Here is a 20,537-nt window from a genome sequence, read left to right as displayed (position 1 = left end):
GCTATACAAAGTGTACATAAAGGATATTATCAATAAAAAATTGACGTTAAGAGTTGCGATAAAAATCACATATGCATGTTTCAGGGTTACAAGGAACCCCTTTTAGATGTGAACTTTTTGAATGACAATTACCTGAGTAAAGTTAACTCATACGATTTTCATCAGCATATGTAATTTTAACTGCTATTTACTCTTCAACACATATTTATTTATTTATTATTACTCAAGAAAGGGTACTCAAGAAACAGGTAAATGAATAGACAATTTGTTTTAGAAAAATATCTTTTATTTAAATTATGTAGAATACATAAAATTGTATCTTCTGTGTATTTCATATTCTTTCATTCATAAAATAATCCATTCTATCATTATTAAATTTTTTCTCAGTAAAATTGCTATAAAACTTATGTTGGTATTTCATAATATCAAAACTAAATTATACAGTACAAAATACTTCAGTATTTAAAATACTCTCAAGCAGTCAATCTCTAACAGTTTTATTGATAAAATAAATATTTATAACAATGTCAAAATTCATCATATTTTCAAAAACATGCAACTATCATTTTTTTAAAAACCTTTAACAATCATTTTAATTAGTAGAGATATACACATGAACATATCACAATATTAATAGCCTTATAATATGGAATATAAAAATTTTTAAAAGTTAAGTGGGCTTTTTTTTTGGCACAGATATGAAAAAATTTTAAAAAATACTTTTTTAAATTAGAAAATAATCACTTATCACTTGACAAAAAACATTTTTTTCAGAAGATAAAACTTAGTCACGCCCAATTTGGTGAGTAACAGAAGGCGGGTCAAATCGGTACATGAAATCAGCTACATTAAAGTATCCTTCATAATCCACACAATCAGGGGTAGTATCTTCATGATAATGGCCTCCTACACCATGATCGCTGAAGCAATGTGTGTGCTCAATCCTTAAATCCAAACCCTATAGAACATAAAAATGACAGATCACTATTCAATAAGCATTTTATTTAAAGAAAATATAAAAACTATTTTTGATCATAAGAGACTATACTGCCGTGCAGGGGCATGCACAGCACAGGGTAGGAAGTGCAGGGGGGGGGACACCTGTTGGCTCGAGCCCCAGCCTGAAGGGGGGCAAATATTTTTAAAATGAGGGGTGAAATATAGGTGCGAACCAAGGGCGCCCATATAGGGGGGTTCGAGCCCCCTTTGAGATGAGAACTTCCTTGCTTTTGGTGTTTTTTTTCTTTGCAAAAATGTAAAAAAAAAATCTTTTCTATCCATCAATGAATAAGTTATTAAAAATGTCAAATTTTAATATCTCTAACTTGTACTGAAATTGGTTTCCATGGGGAAAATGTTCTGCTAAACCATTGGGAAAATTTCTGAGCCCCCGCTTAGAATTTTGCATATGGGCACCCACGGTTTAAACAATATGGGGGGGGGGGGGAGGGGTGCAAAAGTCATTTATGACAGGTCTCAAAATTTCTTTGCAAGTCGCTGCATCCAAGTTCAAAATGAGAAATTGCCATTTAAAGTTGTTTGCCTCCATGTATTTGATACAAATGCAAGTTTTTCGGAATTCTTTCTGAAAATATTTCTCATTCACAAATGACCATAAACCATTGTATTCCGGTAAAATATGAGACAAAGAATCACTTGATGACTGTATCTCAATTTTGATAAAAAAAATGTCCTGTGCTTAGCACAGCAGTACAGTTGGTGCAAAGCTAAGCTGGGGCAGCATTGGGAAGGCTATACAGATCCTAATCACACCTTTATGATGCTGCCAGGTTTGGCTTGCCCCAGGTATAGTGAGATATAAGTTTAATCAAGCCCATCATTTCAGTTTTTTTTTTTTTTTTCGGATGGAAGGGAAAGGGTATAACATTCTCAATACATTTAAAACATCATAACCCACATCCCAATGCATTAATTTCTCAAAGGTGAGAGGGAGGTAGTGGCAGCCCTTGATGACCTTAAATGACTGCCTGGTTTCAAGATTCAAAATGGTAGCATAGGTGAACAGCTATGAAAAAAAATAGTTCTAGAAGAAATAACTTAATCCGTATTTAGTTAGAGCATTTACTCTTTTACTTGTCATACAATAACTGCTAAATCAAAATTTTGTATACAGATAATTCTACATACATAGTCTTTATTTCTGAGAAACCAAGAGTTTAAGTTAATGATGCAGCTATCATTCTTCTTCGTTTCATATCCAGCATTAATTTTTGAGATTTTTTAATTTTCTTCACCAAATACTCCTCTTTATAAATTATTTCATCATGAGTTTTTTATCTCACAAATTTTACAATCAATGCTTGGGATTTTATTTACAATTTTGGTAACTATACTATTTTGACTATCTGAGAACATAATTTTAATAGAAATTTGTCTTCACCCACTGCTCTTCACCAATTTAAAGTTGATTTAAAAGTAGTCTATTAAATTAAGATGAATTTAGTATTTAGGTTTTTTTTCTATTCAATATTATAGGAGAAGGCATAATGGGCAATACACATCAGCACATGGCTTGCAAAGATTTTTTTTTTTTTAATACGGATTAAATATAAAAAGTCCTATAAATTTCAAAACCAACTTTTAAACAACAAGAAGCAAACTTACAGGATCACAAGAGACAAATGTACTCAAGCAAGAGAGAGGTGCAGGTAAATCAAAAAACTTTAGCCAGTTGTTGACATCATCATCACTATTCAATGGCTTCTCTGAATAATCAGGCTAAAAAAGAACAATAAGTTTTAAAACAATATTGTGGGGTCAGTGTCACAACATGTTTTATGATTTATTAAAATGTTGCGACATGTTTTATTATAATTAACTCATATTTATACCTTTTCTTTTTAAAAAGAAAATACCTTTCATTATTTAAAATATATTAATCATGCTTTTATATTATATGCATAAAAAGTCATGTGCTAAATGACAAATAACAAGATTTTAAGAAGATTGACTTATAATTGGAAAATCTACTAAGTTGGTTCCTTTTTCATGTCCGTTTCAAAATAACTGTCGCTTTTGCCGGGTTTTAGCAGTTTGGAATGCGGCCTTGGCCAACCTTGGCTGGGAACTCGCTGTAAACAGGAAGTGCCTTCGGCGATTCAGCAAAAAGTGATTAGAAATTTCTCATACTTAAATTCTGATGCAATTTCCTGCCCCCACTCCTTCTTGTATGTTAAAATACTGTCTAACTTTGATAACGGAAGTTGTTATGTGATAATATAATTTGCATATAAATCAAAAAACATTTTATACCTTTCGTAAAAAAAATTAAACCAATACAGTAAAACCTGTAAAGTTGACCACCTTTGTAAGTTGACCACTTGTCTAAATTGACCGCTTTTGTCAGGAGCGGAATTAGTCCTATCTTATATAATGAAGGAAAACCTCTGTAACTTGACCACCTCTCTATCTTGACCACCTGTCTATCTTGACCACTAATATACACCAGCTTTGGTTTGGAGTATTGTAAAAAACCCTTTGTAAGTTGACCACTTGGCAAAAGCATTAGATTGTACTAAAAGTGTAATCAGTTATGCATCAAATAAGCAACCAAACATTTTTAAAAACACCAATGAATCTTTATGTTTCTATCTAAAAACATTGGGTTTATGTTAAGTCCCAGAAAATGCACCAAACTTCATTAAGAAGTTATTTTGTTGAAAAGTAGATTACTATTGTTACAAATGTACAAGAAAAAAAATCAAAGAATTTAAGTCACTTTTGACTTATTATGAATTTTTAGGAATTGTTCATGTCAAGTAAGTAGTTTTTCATAAGCAATGAGACATTTTTTCTCTTCGATCGATTTACAGACATTTTGAATTTGTATGATAATTTACGCGTCATTCTGGTAAATAATCTCTAAAAATATTTTAAACCATTTTACTTATTGTCTTAAAGTTAATGTTAAACAATGAAATGGAGTTTAAAGTATTCCAATTAGTTAAAAAATTAATGCATGGGGGAAGAAATGACAAAAAAAAAAACAGTTTTTGTTACTACCCTCTATAGGTTGACCACCTGTCTAAGTTGACCACCAAAGTACTGCACCGCAAGTGGTCAACTTACACAGGTTTCACTGTATCCTTATTGAAGAACTTATTTTCCTTCTTCATAAAATAAACAATCATAACTTTAATCACACAACTATGTTTCTGCTGACTGTGCGAACCAAATGTACGGGGTTCGGCAAGAAAAAAAATAAATGGGCAAAAGCAATTTTCCAAAGGAAAGGTTTTTAAGTGTTAGAAAGTTAGTTTTAATGTTGGCGAATTTTTTCCCACCAATTTGAAAGACTCCTTTTAAACTGAAAACAAGCTTGATTTTTAGTTTTCTATTTTACATACATATACTGCCTTTAAATAGTTCGTATTTCTATGTTGAAATTTAAAAATTTCCAAGATAGTCAAATTTGATTCCTATTTATTTGTGGTGACATCTGTTTAATAATGTATTGACGTTATTTCGTTATTTAGACAGTTTAAAACACCAAGCTCATTTTGAGAAAACAACTTATTGATATTATATTGATTTCAGAAAGTAAAGTGGGAAAATAATTCAGTTTTAAGTTTACTACAGTGGCGGATTTCTAAATTGGCTACTATCTAGTATAGCTTACGGTGGACAACTTCCGCAGACAACAAATTTTTGAAATTCTAAATTCGTTTGGCATTCATTAGAAACGTAGTACCCCTTAATTTCTTTCACTATTGCAAGAACTTCAGTATAGGCAGTATGTTTCAGCATAATATAGACGGCAATTTGTTTCAACATGTTTGCGGCGAATTCTTTTAGTTAACACATAACATTACGCTTAAAATGATCAGTTTCAAATGAAATAAAAGTTACTGAAAACTTATCTAAAATGAATTACTAATGTCAAAATAATTCATAACTAAAAGAGAAATGGTTCAATCTCTACATTGGGGAAAGAAAAAAAAACTGATGAAAATCGATTCCGTCTTAAAATAAATGTCGAGTGCCAAACTATAGAAAATGCTGCCATCTAGCAACCATGCTGCCAAAGTTTTTGCCAAGCCCCCACACCAGTCACATGATACATCTATGAACCAATTTTCTTCATCAGCAAGAGGGAAAAAGCTTGGTCTACTCTTATTCTATGTCTATGCATGGCCCCAATTAATGGCGCTGGCGCTTACCATACGCTATTGAGTGGGGCCTTGGTCTATGCTTCACACTATAAATTTTAATAAGAGCATTGTTGTAGAAAGTTGAGATGACACTGAATGAAGGAAATTTGAATGGAGGAAAGCCTTCGAAAAATTGGGATTTTATGTCGAAATCTAAGTGTCATAATTAATAGTTTTTAATTGATATCTCCGTTAATTATTATCGGAGGAATATGTTAAATAGCCAAACATGAAGAAGGAAAGATTACGAATCCATTGATACCTCGTTCGATGGTCAGTTCACTGTTGTTCGGGAGAGGAAGATTGGACCTTAGATACATAGGTACATATGCTTAGTTTTTAATTGTATAAGCTAGATGCAATGACCCAGAAACATTTTATTAAGTAAAATACGAAATAGAGAAAAATTTGGTTAAAATAACTCAGTTTTGTTGAAAAGTGTAGGTATGACTTCTTTTACTATTGTGCTTAGCACAACCGTATGAATAAACTGAAACTCCAGTTTAAGTTCTGGTTCAGTTTTAGAAATTATTATGCAGGGATTTGGGGTTACTGTTGAAATTTAAAAAAAAAAAATTTAGTTTTGATTTGGACTTAGACTGGATTGGAAAAAATCAAAACTCAATAGCTTTCATTTTCAGATAGTAAAGTTATATAGTAAGGAAGGGGAATAATACTTATTTTTCTTTTAAACAATATCAATCATGTTTGAAAGTCAAAAATTACAATTATTATTTCAAGTTTCAAAGGTGATTTAAAATAGAAAATGTAATTGTTATAATTAGACACACATTACACAATATTATTGGTTGAATAACGACTTGACTTATTTCTGGTGTTTGACCAAGAAAGCTCTCAGTTATAAAACAAAAAGTTTTTCTTTTTCTTTTTCTAGTTAAACTTACTTTTATGTGTGATTCTGTCAAGAAGAAAACGAAGATGTGTGGATTGCATAAATTTTTTAATGCTTAACCCTTCATATGTTCCAAGAAACATAGATCTATTAAGAAACCCTATTTTTATTCATAAAAAATCAATTTTTCCATTTTTTCCAAATTTTCCCAAAAAAACAGGTAAAAAACCAGTTTTTTCCCCCACTTCAAAATTTCGGGAAATTTTACATGTCTACATCCATTACAACTAACAAAACGCTCGGTCCTGTTTTAAAACCTACTAAGATAATGTATGAAAAATTCCGTTTTAATAAACCGATTTTTTTAAAAATTTGTTACAACGAAATGTTTTTTTCAAAGTCTGTTTGATTATTTTATACTTAATGCTGTTTTTAGAAACTACACAACAACTTTCACAAGTTGTAAAGTGAAAACTCCATTTGTACTTCAATACAGAGCCATTCAAGGTGGAAATCCACTCATGCTGAAACGTAAGTTGATGTGTGACAACAAAAGTCAGTGCCTAGCCATGCAGTCTATTTCTGCGCACCAAACGTAATGCACCCTGCACCAAATGTCTCGTACAAAAGAAGATAGCAATACTTTTTGTGATTATGACCAATCAATAAAAGTTCAGTGTTCAGTATTTTTCTTTTTGCTTTTCAGAATAAATAATGTGTTTAATTATATTATAGGTAGTTAGCAATGGAAACTGTTGTGGATTTAATTATAGTAGAGTGTAGATTTGTGAAATTAAAACTTTTATAAAAATAAAGCAAGTTTTAAGATGACTCTGTTACAATGATATATTTTATCAGTGCCTTAGAGTTTGTTGTAAAGTGATTTCACAGTAGCTGCAAAAGTAAGTATTCCACCCCCGCCCCTCCCAAAAATAAAGAAAAATTCATATATCTTTCCATACAAAAAATATTAGTTACAGTAACTTTTCTTGTTTTGTTTAGACCGTTTTGAAACTCTTTGATTGTCTCAGGTTGTTGGTCTACCTGAGCATTGCACTGAAAAAACTAAAGAACGCATTTAAGCAAGAAATAAAATTGGAGATATCTTCTTTTGCAGCAATATACTTCACTTGTACACTTAATTCAATTTGAGGGAAGACAACCAATATTCTGAATTAATAAGGAGTACTTAACCAATGAGTAATTTTTACCAATACCTCGTCATACATTTATTGCACAAGCTACCACCTTCAGCAGCTGCCTCGATTAATTTTGAAAAAGTAAGTATAACAAGTGATTTACAACTCCGTCTTCAGTTTTTTTTTCATTCTCATGTTTTATTTTCAAAAGTGTAGTTTCAGTTTAAAAATGACAAAATTGGCTTAAAATTTCCAACTTAGATGAATTTAAAATGTGCATCAACAGCTTTAGCTTACCATAATATGCAACTTTGCTTTTCCACTTTTGATTACAAAAACACCTCCCATTCCAACTGGTTTCACACCATATTCCTTTGCTAAAACTTTACGCATTGCACTAACAAAGTTCTCTGGGCCTTTCCTTTTTTGGGCTAATACTTGTATAACCTATTTCAAAGATAAATTAGAAAATTATTTGCACAGTGTTTCAAAAGATTAAAAGTAGCAAAGTTTACACATGTAATACATAATTAAAGTGAAAAATTAATGTAAATAAAGCTCAAAATCTCAAAAAAAAAAAAAAAAAAAGAGAGAGAGAAAAAAAAGAAAGAAAGAAAAAAACAGCATATAGCTATTTTTATGAAATAGCTATTATATTATTATAGCTTCTGTATTTCGTTGAGAATTTGTGCTTGATTTACGCTGTGCTATTTTTTCACTTTAATTATATTGTAGCATAAAACTTATTTGATCATTTTTCATTAATTATGTAGAACATGATTAAAATAAATATTACAAAGTATGAGTAACATTTATTTGTCTCCTTACTACTTTTACTAACTGTAGAATAACATTTAATTACTCTCCTTAAAATGTTTAAGCATAATAATACACTTTAAACATTTTTAGGGGAAGTTAAAAAATACAAGGGCAAGTTAATTAGAAATTTTTCTTTTATTATAATTAATACTATTATTATTTGCAAATATCAAAGAAAAAAGTGGGATTCTCTTAGAAGCAAAAAAAAAAAAAAAAAAAGTTGTTAAAAAGAAAAAATGGTCAGAATTTGCAAGCAATTTGAATATAAAAGGTAACAAATAAAAATATTTTGGTATAAAATCAGCTTATGCAATAGATTATGGAGAACAGAGTTATAAGCACAAACCTGACTTAAAATTAGTTGCAATGGTGACCATTTTTCTTAAAGAAACTACTTTGAGATGCAAGTTTTTTGCTAAGCATTGCAAAAGTAAGATTAACATCAATGTAAAAAACACCCTATACAAAACAGAAAAATGCTGCGTAAGAGAGTGCACAAATTAAACTGATGTACTTTAAACCTATAAATGTATTTTTCATTGTATATATGTTTTATTCAAATATGCATACATAGTACTCTGTTTAAAATAAATCTCCGAAAGAAAAAAAGCAAACTTGCATTATTATTTTCATAATAGCACACATTTTCTTAAAATCCATAAAAAGGTAATGAAAACTATTAAGTAATAACAAAAATAATTAATTGAAAGTAAAAATAGATAAATTTCAAACAAAAATGAAAAATACAGTTCAGAAAAAAGAAGAGTATTAACAGAAATGAATAAAGCATTACTTTGCCAGGTTTTCCTTCAGATATAAAAAGATTCCCCAGAAGACAGAACTCTGAGCTGTCTTTTAATTGAATTAATTCATAATCCTTTTCCTAAAAAAAGAGAACAAACACTTCATGACGATGGAAAATTAATGCATGAAAATAGCTTAGTGTATACAGCATTTGCTGCAGCACATAACTTACATCAGAAAACTAGATAAGATAACTATGGTGGACCACACACATATACCTCCAAAAGAAGAATACCATTTCAGGGGTCTGGCCAGAGGATATTTGGGTCCGTTAACGGACCCTTCACAAAATCCCAATCAACCAAAACGGACCTTTCACAAAATCCGGATCAACCAAAACGGACCCTTCACAAAATTCTGATAAACAAGATCGTATCTTTCACAAATTGTTTATTGAAAGAGCAAATGTGAAAGCAAGAAAACGCATACTTCTGTGTATAAACCGATAATTTTTGTATCCTTTTCTGAAGTCAAACTAGAGGGATCAGCTTATACAAAATCGTCTAAATTTGCAAAAGAAAAAAAAAATTATTTGAATTTTGACATCTTGAATTCAAATTATGTTTTTCGCAATCACAAGTGTGTGTATGTAGGCATGTGTGTTTGTGTGTGGGGGTATGTGTATGTGTGTGTAGTCATGTGTGTTTGTCTGTGTGCTGGCATAAGTGTGTGAGTAGTTGTGCATATGAATGTGTGTATGTGTGTGTGTGGGGGGGGGTATGTGTATGTGTGTGTAGGCATATGTGTTTGTGTCAGTGTGCAGGCATGAATGTTTGGGTAGTTGTGTGTATGTGTGCGTGCGTGTGTGTGTGTGTAGCTGCGTATGTATGCGCGTGTGTGTAGGACATGGATGCAACCTGGAGACGACTTTCGCTATAGGAGCAGCATCGTGAGGAGTCGCTCGACGGTGACAGGGTGCGGAGGGTGGCGGTGGGAAAATAAAAAGATAGGACATCAAAACAGTCAAATGAGAACAATAAGCAATCGTGATTGCTCAAAAAGAAAAAAAAACGGCACTCTTGTGATGTTCCTGCAAACGATAAATAATTGCTACTGCCAAATAAATACATGCTTGTTGTTTGTTTTATCACAGCTAATTAGCAGCGGTGTTGTTGTAAACTTTCTGAGGTGTTGTTGTAAACTTTTCTGAAAAGGCGTTGGTAAGCACTTTTCTCCCCGCTCATGATTTAATAAACAATAATAATATATATCTGCGAAATGAGCTTAAAACTGCAAAAGCATAGTAAGGGTGGGGGGGAAATATGGTCGCTTCAGATAGGGTTACCAACTTCAAAATTATCACCAGGAGTCTGATCCTTTATAATGACTTGATTAGAAAAAATTCTCATCATTTTATCAGCTTGACAATATTTGCGTTTTTAAGGTGCAGTGCGGTGCGATGTTTATCTTATTTTCGGAGAAAATAATATGGGTTTGGATTTTTCGACGCTAACAAAGATGATTAACTTTAAATAAACTCTTTTAAATCCCGTTTTTTTTTTTTTTTTTTTTTTTTTTGTTTTTTAGATGTCTACACTTTGAAAAATGCATCTTTTAACATCCGATATGAGAATCATATTTTGTTCTTTTTTCAAGCTAACTTCGCTTTATTAGGATGCAAATAAGTCTTTTTATTTTTGTTAGAACTCTCATTTCAAGTTTTTAAAGCAAAATTCAATTTTCTTTTATGTGGGTAGATATAGATGGTTTTTTTTTTATTTTTTTTTTATTTTTTTTTTTTTTTTTGCTTCAACTGTGTCCACAGATATTACGGAAATGTTTATCATAGGACTCTAAAATGTTGTTAAAATCACGGAATTTATAAGTTTTAAACGAAATTCTGTGCTTTTTAAGAGTCTAGTCTCTTGGACCAAAAAGTTAAAAATGCTGAACCCTTGTCTGAATTTTATTTTATTTTATTTTTTTTTTTGTTACAAATATTTTAAATACTGTACAGAAATGTTTCTAGTATAATTTAACATAATGTAGAATGGTAGATAAATGTTGATACTTGAGAGAGCGATGCCCCCCCCCCTCACTAAATGTCCAGAACGACATAAAAAACACTCCAGAATGATATTCTCGACATAGAGGAAAACACTTAACTTTAAGTTTAATTGATGCAGTTTGTGCCGTCTCTAAATTCTAAAATTTCGTTTTAACAAAAATTTTTTTTTTTTTGCGAAATAATTTTATTTTTCACAAAATTAATTCATTTTTCACAAAATTATTTGATTTTTCACAAAAAACGGACCCTGTGAAAAATCCTGGACAGACCCCTGCATTTGTAACATTTTATTTCACACATAACTAGATCAGTTTATAGATTTAGTACACAATATAAGTAATAATAATAGCAAATTAGATATGGTACCTTACTTAAAAGACTTAATATGTATAATCTTGAGCAAAGGAGAGTCAGGGGGGCCATGATTCAGTTGTTAAAATGTATCAAAACGAAAGATGTTAATGGCTTAAATTTTTGCACAATAGGAGAGGGGGCAAACCAGGAGAAGGGGACATTGTTTAAAGCAATCAAAACAATATACTCAGCGATGAGGTCCAGGGGGAGAAGAGGTCTAGCGAGATTAAAATCTATTTTATACATACCAGGTGTGATCAAAAAGTACATTGAATGAATTTTTATAGCAGCAACTGCTGAAGCTACATCCATTTGCTGCAATTTGTCCAGAAGCGTGATCATCTGAGACTAGCAGGGATGAATTGTAACACATTCGAAGTTGTCAGTCAGCTGCCAGAGCAGCTAGAGTGAGGTTCAGTTTATTGTGTCTTTCGCGCAACATGGATTTCAAACAACGTATTAACATTAAATTTTGCTTTAAACTGCAAAATAGCTCACAAAATGTTAAAATTTGTGCACAGTGATAATGTAACTCTGAAGACTGCATACAAGTGGTATGACCGATTTAAAAGTGGAAATGAGACTGTTGAAGACGAAAAGTGTGCGGGACGTCCAGTAACCTCAAAAACAGAAGAAAATGTGCAAAAAGTGGTAACAATGATTCGTTCAAACAGACAAATGACTATTTAAAAGCTACCAGAAGATCTTTACATTTCATACGGTTCTATTCAAAGCATTTTAACTAATGAGTTGCAAATGAGACGAATGAAGGCAAAATTTGTTCCCAGACTTTTGAGTGATGAACTGAAAGAAGATGGTGCACAAGTTTTTTGGCTGGGAAAAGTGTTTTGTTCCTGTTTGTCCCAATCCATCATACACTCCGAATTCAGCACCACATGATTTCTGGCTCTTCCCAAAAATAAAAACTGTGCTTAAAGGAAAACCTTTTGACATCATCGTTGACTTTGATAGGGCGTCGACAGAGCAGCTGAAAGCCACACTTCATTTTAAGAACAAATATGTACTTCTTCGTTTAGGTATTTTACATAACATTACGTATAACTGAATGAAATGCATACGAAGTAAATATTTTAGCAATTAATAGGAAACAAAAAAGGTTAAAAAAAAGAATGCTTTTTTTATATAATCTTACCTTTCCTATTTTAGCTATATGAGTATTATTAAACTCTGGATCTAATTTTATATTTGCCATCATCTAGAAAAAAATGAACAGATTTATACAGTCAAAAAGTACAACTTATAACACTTTTAGTAAAAGTATACGAAAGTAAGTAATAATATTCAAATATAAGTTACACATAAAGTTCTTTATTTTTCAATTACTAAAAGTTAGTAGTATGATATAGGATTTCCGTTGAGGTCACATTTTTCGCAAAGTGAAAAAATGCTATCTCAATTACAAAAATGAAACAAGGACTTTTTGCTTTTTTTTTGCTCAAACAAAACATAATTCATTTTAAAAAAAGAAAGAAAAGAACGGCTGCATGATCAGAGTGATGAAACAAGCATAGGGATAGTCAACATAATTTTATTATACATCTTAGCTAAGATGTTTATTAGGGTGGTCCTTATATGAAAAAATAAAATTGTAAATTTTCAACAGGCCACCCCTAGTTTTGATCTAGTACATAAAAAAGAATTACAGTAATTTTTTGAGACATATTTTAGGAGTTAGTACCACAGCTGAAACTTTTGAATTTTCAGAAATTTTTTTGAAATGTCACATTTTTAGTAAAAACAAGTTTTTATTAAACATTTCTTACAATTTATAATTAAACACATCTAGTAAGATTTCAAAACACTCTTTCTCTTCGATAACATAGATGAAAAACCAAATCACAGTATATTACCTTTTAAGAAAATAAGGAGCTTTTTTAGAGTCCGGAAATTTGCTTCTGAACTGTTTCACTGACAGTAGCAAGTGTTGCTTTTCATCTTCATCTTTTGTAAGAAGTTTATTGTATTCTTCCATTAGTCCTATTATTTACAACTTTCAATGAACTAAAAATCTCTTTACTTTGCTTGTAGAGTTTGTCTTATTTCCCTTCTGTCACATTTTGTTTTTTGTAAAAATTCTGAAGATATACTCAAGGTTTTAAAAAACTGCATTGTGTTGCTCAATGCAAAATCATTCAAACCCTTTTTAAGGACTCCATCTGGATCTATTCATGCTCTCTTTAAGGGTTCATCATCTCCTTTTCTTTTTAAAGCATCCACCATCTTCCCTTTCATTTCTTGAGGAACACAATAGTCAAAAAATGCAAGAGTGACGATTTCCTCTGATAGATACCACAAATGGCGAACAAACTTGTTCATTACACACTTTGAAACCTCATAATTAATTTTTTTCATACTCTTTTAGTTTTTTTAAGAGTTGCAAATCATTTTTTTGGGGATAAACAAGCAGCTGCTACTTGAAACCAACTCTTTACATAGCATTTTACTACAAATGAGAATATGTCATGAATGCCAGTTTTTTCTTGTTCGGAAAGTTCAAATTGATCTCTGAATAGATACATTTCAAGAGCGTAAAGAAGACTTATACCTTCTTGGATATGGATCATATTAAGAGTGTTAGCATGAGCAATATAAAACAGTTCTGGTAAAGACTGTCTCCATTTGTCATTTTTCTGTTTCAAACCTTCTGAGCACTTAGCTTTATTTTCTTTCTTCTGTTTGAGCTTTTGCCAGTCTTGAAAAAGTCCTTCAATTTTATCTACAACATGATTTTTTTTCTAGTGGGAATCATAGCCTTTTCCTAAACATGAAGTACATCACTATAGCTTCACAATGAGCAGAATCTCAAGTATTTAGATTTAAAGCATTTTAATAATGGAAAAAAATGCTGAGAACTTCTCTTTTAGATGGCAGTTTTGCTTGGCACAGTGATGTTGATGTTTGACCAACAAGCCAAATATCCATAGATTTTTTTTGCTGAAACGGGCGTTTTGCTGCTTGATGCCATTAAAAAAAATGTTGTAAGTTAAAACACTGGTATCACTTTGATAATAATATTTCAAACCATTTGACTAACAATTTTTAAATAACCTTTGATTAAGTCTACACTAAATTAAGAATGAAATATTGGCAATCCACTTTCAGAGAAATATATTCAACTTCGTACAGTAGCAGACTGCAGTCTAATCTGTTCGTGAGCCAACACATTGCGTTTGTTACATTACTTTTTCTACAGAAAAAAAAGGGAGAAAGAAAAACAACAACAAAATAATGGTGTTTCATAGAAATAACATTATAATCGTTTTTGCTTTCCGTACCGTCAACTGGTTCGAGCCTGAAAAAACAAAAACAGCGAAACCATTATTATTCCCCAATGAAAGAAAAGAAAATTCACCACTCTGGCTCTCTGACCATATGGTCCAAAAATCTAATATCAAATCATTAAACTTGAATCTGACTCCCTTTTACCTTGTACGATGGGGAAGGTAGACTCTCTATGTAATCAGCAGAGGGTATTGATTTTTATTTATGTTTTTTTTTTCTGTTTGCAGTCAAGTTTATTTGAATTTTGGGAAAAAAAGCTGAATTTTCACAAATTTGAATCTTGGTAGCGACTCCTAAAATACATTTTTTTTTGGTCAGAAATTTTTGTGAAAGTCTTATTTTAGACCGTAAAAAAAATAGGAGTGTGGCCTTTCAAATTTCAAAAGTTCATTTTTAAGGACAACCCTAATGTTTGTATTGCTATTAAATTCAACGATACTTAGGCTTAATGGGCACAATGTATCTAGTACTATTTAGTTTTTAGTAACGGTAGTTTTTAGACAATAAGTTTTTAGTTTTGGAAAACTTATTGTCTGTGTCTCCCAAATTTACGGTTTTCATTCTGTCCATGTTAACAATTAATTTGCACAAACTTGACAGGCAATTTTGACTCTTAATACCTCTTTTAGTTTTACTTTTTTGCCTCTGATATCTTTGTTTTTCCATACAACACATCATATTCTATATTCTGCTTCTAGATATTCAGTGTCTTAGAAAGGAGACAGACTCTTTAATCGCTTTGAAGAATTTTTTTTTTTTTTTGTTATTTACGATAGGTTGAAGTGAATTAAAACTGCTTTGAAACAGGGTTTTTTTTTTTTAATTGCACACCACAACTTGAATGGGATACTTATAAGCATTTGAATCCTAGTAAGTTCCAGCACAGTAACATTTTAAGAAACAGGAAAGCAAATATACAAGACTTATAACTGCTTTCAAGTTGTACATGTTTCACAATAATTTGACTTGGGGATTTCACAAGGGGGCATATATACATAGCTGTGTTTTTCATCTAATTTTGTTATCAATTAATACAGTTTTTACTGAATTAAAAGAAATGCACAATTGAAATCATGAAGTCAAAAAAAGAAAAAAAGAAAGAAAGAAAGAAAGAAAGAAAGTACACAAATGATAAACAATTTGTATTGTAACAGAACTAGAATGTAAAAGAATAAAAACTACCTCACAATTTGTTCCAATATGATGTCTGGGACCTGCTCCAGCCCCTATAATGAAAGCATTTGGAGTTCCAATTTTTTGTGCAATTTTTTTCATATCGTAAATCTAAAAATGAAAGGAAAAGAAAAAATCACATCATATTTTCAAATTCATCAAAGTATAAATTTAAAAGGATGCACTTAGTATTATTCTCCTTTAACTTTTCTCCCCCTTCCCCCCTGAAGAAAAAAAAAGATTATTACTAGGTTAATATTTTTATATTCTAGCAAAAAATTTAATATGTTGTATACTTAATGATTCTAAATCACTGTTTAGGCATCTTAAATCTAAAATATAGAATTAAAATCTCTCATTAGATCACAGTGCATCACTTTTAAATCACACACATTCCTGCTAATGACAAACCAAATCTAACACTGGAATAAACCATAAAGAGAAAGAAAAACATCCAGAAACAAAGAACAATTCTAAGAACAACAAATATTGCCTAAATTTATTTTGAATAATAAAAAAACAGCAGACCCTCGTTTTACGCGGGGGTTACGTTCCTCGGAAAAGCCGCATAAATTGAAACCGCTTAAACTAAGACTCAATATTAGTGTTAATCTAAGAATTTGGTTCGGTAGATAGAAAAATACTTCATTCTAGTGATAACTAATTGTATAATAAGTTTAATGTGTACTTATATTGATTTCAATGCACAACATGCAAAAAAAAAAAAAAACAAAACACACACACACACACACAAAATAATTTAGTGTTTGTGAAAAAGAGCTGGCTGAGATAGTTTTTTGGCAGTCAAGAATGTTTCTCTGTAGTTCTTTGGAGAGCATTAATGCAATCATGATCACTTCCATGATATAATCTTCAATCATAGAATCTTCCTTCACAAACAAATCAGAATGATCATTTCTACTGTCAAGGAATGGCTCAAAATTTTCTATGTTAACATTTATTGGTTCTGTGTCATCAATGTCAGTATCCTCATTGCTCTTGTCCTCCTTTGTCACTCCTAAAAACTCTTCTTCAAGTGCATTCTGAACTTCGTGAGTTTAAAAACTTTACTTCTGGAAAGAGCTCTGGAACCAATTGCATAAAATGTCTCCAGTGGCCTAAGTTCGATTATTAGCACGACAAACAGCACATTATTACTTGTAAGCTGAAATCTTTAGGAGTTTGGATTTTGAAAGAGGGGAAAATTTTATCTGTTTGTATTGCTGCATCTGCGTAAAACCGAAACTCATCTGCGTAAAATAAAATAAAGGTGTCAAATCTTAAACTGTGTATAATTGAAACTGCGTAAAACGAGGGTCTACTGTACTTGAACTTGTTGCAAGTCCAAATTATATTTTTAATTTTTAAAACATAAAAACAACTAGAATCTTCAAAAACATGAGGATGGAGAAACTAGCTTTCATTTGCTCCTTGAAAAAGTTTTATAAAGAAAATCACCCTAACATCTTCTTTTCAGTTTACACTGTGTTAGTATTTTCACTTTTAATTAGTTTCCTGGAATTTAAAACCAATATTTATTTGGTTTATGTCCATGCTTTATCGCATATCACATGTCTTTATCTACGTGGAGAGGCTACCTGATAGAAGGTCTATGTGACCTTTCAGAAAACTTTTGCTGATAATTCGGTATTGTAACATTGCAAAATTATTTTCTTTTTTAAATTTTCAAATGCCTAATAAGTCTTCTCATTAGATGTAGGGGCATGCTCATATATCATTACTTGGAAAAAGGCTGAGTATTGTTTGGTAAATTAAGAACTTCTCCAGTTTTTCTTTCAATACATGTCTTGACTTTTTTACTAATCCATGATGTTTTACCAAACATGCTGGACTCATAATAGCACTCCACTTGCACATAATTTTACATTTTTGCTGTTGGCAATAATATAGGATTCAGGAAGCATGCAGCATTTCTCTTGGAAGAAAATTTTTAAAAACTATTTGAGCTTGAACACTTTTTATCTAGGTCTGACTAACACATATAAAGTTTCTTGGTTTTACACACCTTATCCTTTTGAGCTAAAGGTACCAAATATGGAACACCACCAACATCAGCAAGAGCTGTCTTCCCAGACAATCCTGAAAATGGTAACGGAGAAATTTAAAAAAATAAAAAATGCTTTGAATGCGTGAGCTCAACCTGCAAATACATCTAAAGAATAGCAACATGTTTCACAAGAGAATTGTCAATGCTAAATATAGTACAATTAAGTAATATGGAACACAAGGAAAAGCAATTGAGGGTGGTTTTAATATAACATAGATAGTTGTAGAAGCTAAAGAAAAGTACTTCAAAAGTAAACTTATTTAAATTTTTGCAACTTTAGATCAAGCCCCTTATTTGAGAGTTCAAGGCCCCCCTACAATTGATATCTAGATTTTAGAAACAATGTAATTATGCATTGATGTAAACATTTTGTTGTGTTTTTTCTATAAAATGTAAGGAAAACTTTTAAAAGCTGGGCCTGCTTAAAAACAGATTTCAATCTAGAGACCCACTACTTACATCTGTGCAATACTTTTTGATAACTATTCAATATTTTCCCTGTTAATTATTTCACAACACATGACTCTTTAAGTAATAACTAACTTGTTGAATATCTTAAAAATACATTTTTAATTTCAGGCATAAAAAAAGCTAATGAAAAGTTCAATGATCAATTATTGATAGGCGATTAAAAACTAAAAAGACAGTAAATAAAATACAAGAGGTGAGTTTTTCTACAATTATAACCATTTTTAAAAGAAAGAGTTGTTTATAAAACATTTACAGAAGAATTTTACATACATATGTTTATATATATACCAAATCATGGCCCCACTTAAGTCTCATAAGCAGTGTCCAATCGGCAAAACTCATGGCAACAAAGAGGGTGCTACAGGGAAACCCTGTTTCCATTACGTTTCTATTGATTAGTGGATGCAGGGGTTCAGCGCCTCCTTGTGGTAAAAATGGGCGACATCCAATCAAAAAAAAAATTTTTTTTGAAACTTGTCATTGATTGGTGGATGCATGAATCGCATCACCCTACTTTTTTTCTTCACCTTTCTCATCATTTAAATAATATTTTGCAAGCAAATCATATCTAGGGCATCATTCTGATGATGTAGGATTTTATTTTATCTTGATAGCTGTAAAATTAACTGAGTTAGATGCATTTAGGTAAAACTTGTTTTTGGTCCAAAAACGGCTACTGAGCAAACTTAAGTAAAAGAAAGCGTGAGCCTAAAAAATTTTCTTTCAACACTTTTGAACTCACTTAGTAGTGAAAAAATTGGTAAAAAAAATTAGGAAAATAAAAATGTCAAGCAACAAATTTTATTCTTTTTGGGTGATTTCAAATGGATTGACAAATAAGTGCTTATGCAAACTATTCAATGATTTTAAAAATATATAGCTTAAAAGGAAGAATTACTGTTTTTCAAAAGTACCTTCACTAGCCAGCATAAAAGGCTTTTCCTTTAAATTGGGACATTCTACCACACGTACACTCACAGACGTAAATGTTTCTTGTAACCCCTTTTCAAGAACTGAAAAAAAAATAAATAAATAAAGAATTTATTTTGTTCTACATATATTTAATTAAAATATCAAATAAATATTACATATGATAAAATGAGTTTTAGATGGATAAAAAATTTTCTCCTTACAGACGTTTAAAACAAACTATTAGGAAATAAAAAGGATAGATGTCTGAAAAGAATGCATCAGAATAACAAATTCAGTCTAATTTTCGACTAGAGAAACGGCTCGAAAAGAATGAGAAACATTTAAAGAAAGTCCAAAGACACAACTTGCATTTTCCAGGCTTGAATTTCAAGCAATAAACATGTCGAAAAAGAAATGAAGATGATTATAGTTTTAAAAAAAGAAAAAGAAAAATACTTAAAAGAAATATAAAGACGTAATATATTTTAATACTTTGGAAAACTTTTTATAAAAATACTTCAATGCAAGACGTAACAAAATTTTCAATGTTCCTTTTGGCAAGAAGGAAAATATTTTCAAAAAAACCCGATCAAATAAATAAAACTTAACTGTCTACAAAAAAAGTTTAGATTTAAAGAAATAAACGCAATGATGCTCAGTATAATACAAACCACCAGCAACTTCTTCCAGGGAGGGGAAGTACAGTTTATGTTTGAGAAACTTATCCATACCAATTCGATGGTCAAAAAATTTTAATTTATATTTTCTTGAAGTTTTCCAATAAATGCCCTACGAATTCTTTTTTGAACGCCGGTTGTTATCAGGTGGAAAAATTTTGAAGAGTTTGTTTACATAGTGATAAATTTTCAGTCAAAGTTGCAGAGACAGAATGTAGCCGGTTAGTGAAAAGACTTTAGTCATGTTCGAGTAGAGCTACTTGATGAACCGGTGGTTGATCCCATGACGTTTGTAAACGTCAGTGTCCGTAGAACGTTTTCACATCCGATTGCCTAACTCTAGAGTCCCTATTAGGGACTCTACCTAACTCATGACTACACTCATATCCAGAATTAAGATCAAAAACATGTTTTTCAAAGTAATTTCTAAACGGCTATCAAAAAAAAAAAATCAAATCATATTTTATTTTATTTATTGTGACGGATCGGTTACATGATTTTTACCATTGTCTCTTTATAGTAAATAAAAGTAAGGTTTCAAAGAAATTCCTGCGTCCAGAAGACCCTATAGCACCTACAGGGGTGCCCATCCCCCCCAAGCTCAATGGCGCAAATCCCCCCCCCAAAATTTTCTCGCTTTCGAATTGGGTTAAACATAACAGTTTTTAGAGTGTATATATAACTTCCAGTCAAACTTACAGGGGGGGGGGGGAGCGTTAACAAATACCATTTGAACTAAAATGCTGTTGGATTGTTGACCTGCTTTGTCTTCCCTAATTTTAAAA

The 20,537-nt window shown here is 31.2% G+C and overlaps 1 protein-coding gene across 1 annotated transcript; it reads right to left on the bottom strand.

The window, feature by feature from the left end:
* Positions 1 to 299: 299 nt before the first annotated feature.
* On the bottom strand, positions 300 to 19,918 carry LOC129227627 (ester hydrolase C11orf54-like). The gene is made up of 9 exons (XM_054862216.1): positions 19,747 to 19,918; positions 19,078 to 19,176; positions 17,651 to 17,724; positions 15,634 to 15,735; positions 12,302 to 12,364; positions 8,776 to 8,865; positions 7,461 to 7,610; positions 2,626 to 2,739; positions 300 to 958 (listed from the first exon to the last, which is right to left on the bottom strand). The coding sequence occupies exons 1-9, from the start codon at positions 19,802 to 19,804 to the stop codon at positions 785 to 787; spliced, it is 924 nt and encodes a 307-aa protein (XP_054718191.1). The 5' UTR covers positions 19,805 to 19,918; the 3' UTR covers positions 300 to 784.
* Between the last annotated feature and the right edge of the window lie 619 nt (positions 19,919 to 20,537).

This window comes from Uloborus diversus, chromosome 8 (genome assembly GCF_026930045.1).
Source record: "Uloborus diversus isolate 005 chromosome 8, Udiv.v.3.1, whole genome shotgun sequence".
NCBI classification, from domain to species: domain Eukaryota; kingdom Metazoa; phylum Arthropoda; class Arachnida; order Araneae; family Uloboridae; genus Uloborus; species Uloborus diversus.
The sequence above is the reverse complement of the archived record's forward strand: the minus strand, read 5'-3'. Positions and strand labels throughout refer to the sequence as shown.